General features: G+C 30.6%; 1 protein-coding gene across 1 annotated transcript; it reads left to right on the top strand.

The window, feature by feature from the left end:
- Positions 1 to 1,483: 1,483 nt before the first annotated feature.
- On the top strand, positions 1,484 to 1,795 carry LOC103490109 (putative lipid-transfer protein DIR1). The gene has a single exon (XM_008449473.3). The coding sequence runs from the start codon at positions 1,484 to 1,486 to the stop codon at positions 1,793 to 1,795; it is 312 nt and encodes a 103-aa protein (XP_008447695.1).
- Positions 1,796 to 2,628: the final 833 nt, after the last annotated feature.

Below are 2,628 nucleotides of genomic sequence, written 5' to 3'. Positions count from 1 at the left end.
ATTTTGGTTGATGCGCTTAGAAAAGGGCCATCGGTCGGGCGGGACCCATGTTTGGTTTCTAAAATTATAATCAAACTGATGTCCTCTTCCCACACCACACTATTATGTAGATTCGCCTCAAGTACTCTAAATAAAATATGTTAGTTGATATGTAATTGATAAAAAGGAATCAAAAAAAAGAAAAAAGTCAAAGAGAGTAAGAAAACTTTTTCAAGTAAACTAGATAGAGATTTATTTCATGGTAAGATTCTATATATTCAGTTTTTTTACCTACAATGTGATCAATGATCTAAAACAGATGAAGTAAATATTTTATCAATTTTTTTATTTTAATACGTATAATTATTTTAATATATATAGGAAAATTTTCATAAATATAACAAACTAGTAAAATATACATGGTCCACATAATAAATCTCACGAAGTTAGTCATTTTTTAAATATTTCAAGTTTGTTTTTCCATCTCTCTTCTTCTCTTTGCTGCGATTTCTTTTCGTCATCTTCTTTTTTTTCTCTTTTTTTTTTGTCAAACTGTTATTTGGTTCAAAATCGTGTATAAAAAAAATAGCATATCGTGTATAAAGAATCTTGAAAAAAATTGTTTAAATTGAGGTAGCCAAATCTAAACAATCGTGTAAAAAAAATAAACAATTATATACCAAAAGAATTCTTTTAAAAAATCGTTTAGCCAAATTTAAACGATTGTATAGGAGAATTTTGAAAAAATTCGTTTAACCAAATCTTGTGTACCCAAATCTAAATTTGGTTAACGATTATTTAGATTTTGGTACACAATCTAAATAATAATTAACTTTTTAGCTAAATGATTGGTTATATGATTATTTAATTTGGTTAACGATTATTTAGAATTTGAAAACAATGACAAAAAGTAGATAACGAATCAAGGAAATAAATGTTTATAAACTCAATTACCAAAAAAAACTAACAATTAAAAATCCAACTATGAATGTCGACAAGATTTGATTGTTTCACGTTAGAAATATCAATTATATTATATGACTGACACGTAATCGTTCTACATTTGAAATAGTAGATCCTAAGAATCAATAATTTGATCGATCAAACAATGAAAAAAATTAAACCTCAAATCTCCAACTAAAATAAAACATGGGCAATCACATCAAAAGTTTTAAATAAAAATCAAACCCCATGAAGAGGAGAAAAAAAAGAGACAAAAGAATAATAATTATTTTGCTGATCATTATATCCACATTATTATGATCATTATTATATTCATACACATGCATACATAGAGAGAAACATTCAACCTCAACCCGTGACTCTCAACAACAACTCACAAGATTATATTTCTTCCTAATTCACGTGAAACATCTAAATCTTCACAAAAACACAAAACACCAAAGAATCCAAGCTTTCCCCCTCTTATAAATCACCTTTCACCCCTTACCATCTTCACACAACTTTTCAAAGCAAAACTTCAGACATTTTTCCAATTGCATTCATGGCCCCCAGCAAGCTTCATCTCCTCTTGCTCCTCCTTGTTCTTCTTCTAGCTGGTGCCGTCACCTCCTCTCCACTCTGTGAGATTGACACCACTGACCTCGAGGTTTGCCGCCCGGCTGTGACCCCACCGGACCATGGCAAGACTTTGCCACTCCCCACTGACGCTTGCTGTTCAGTGGTTCGTCGTGCTGACCTTAAGTGCCTTTGCAGTCTCAAGTATGCCCTCCCCTCCTTTGGGATTAACACTGCCAATGCCTTGGCTTTGCCATCCAAATGTGGCGTATCACCCCCACCCGAGTGCCGTTCATAAATCCCATTCGGTAATGTTCTTGTTTCTTGGTTTTAATATTCTTCTTTCATTTATTTAAATCGTGTACAAATTTGATGTCATCATCCTTTACGAGACTACACATTAACTCTCTCCTTTCTCTCTTCTAAATGGCAGGTTTATGAATGGGTAGGTCTTGTGTTGAAAAAATCTAGTGGAGTTAATGTTTTGATATGGGCATATTGTAATGTAATTTTAGGAAGTGTGTAAGTTTTTATTTTGAGTCTCTTTTTATTTTATAATGTATTTTGCCCATCTATTTGTTTTGAGAGTGATAATATATATTTACTCTCCCCTTTGGTTGCTTGAACAATTAAAGTCTGAAGTGTTTTAAATGTGTTTATGTCTATGCTTTAATTTTACTCTCTTTGTGAATAAGATTATTGAAGAATCTTTTTGTACCTCTAATAATATTATTCTGCATCAGTTTTACTTTTTACTTGTTAAAAGGGATTCAAATTAGACATGGCATCTTACATATACGCTAAGATATATCGTTATAACTACATTTTCACATTTTTATGAATTCACATTATATTCAATTCGGCTCTAAAAATTTCATGGCAACAAATTGTCACTATCCTTAATTTGTTTGAACATTTGACAAACTATATATATATTTATTCATTTAATTTTTTTTTTTAACTTTTTTGTTTTACTACTATAAGTATTCATCTAAACAATAATATTTTATGGATGTTTCTATCCATATTTCTGTAAAACTAAGACTACAACATTTTTAGAAACCTTAGATCACTTCAAAGTTAAAAGCCCCTTCACAACTCATAAACCTTTTCTTCTTACACACAACTAAA

This window comes from Cucumis melo, chromosome 1 (genome assembly GCF_025177605.1).
Source record: "Cucumis melo cultivar AY chromosome 1, USDA_Cmelo_AY_1.0, whole genome shotgun sequence".
Lineage (NCBI taxonomy): Eukaryota > Viridiplantae > Streptophyta > Magnoliopsida > Cucurbitales > Cucurbitaceae > Cucumis > Cucumis melo.
This window is presented reverse-complemented; position numbering and strand designations above follow the sequence as displayed.

Excerpts from the sequence above, each read along its gene's own strand:
- LOC103490109 (XM_008449473.3), top strand. The coding sequence starts at position 1,484 with ATGGCCCCCAGCAAGCTTCATCTCCTCTTGCTCCTCCTTGTTCTTCTT.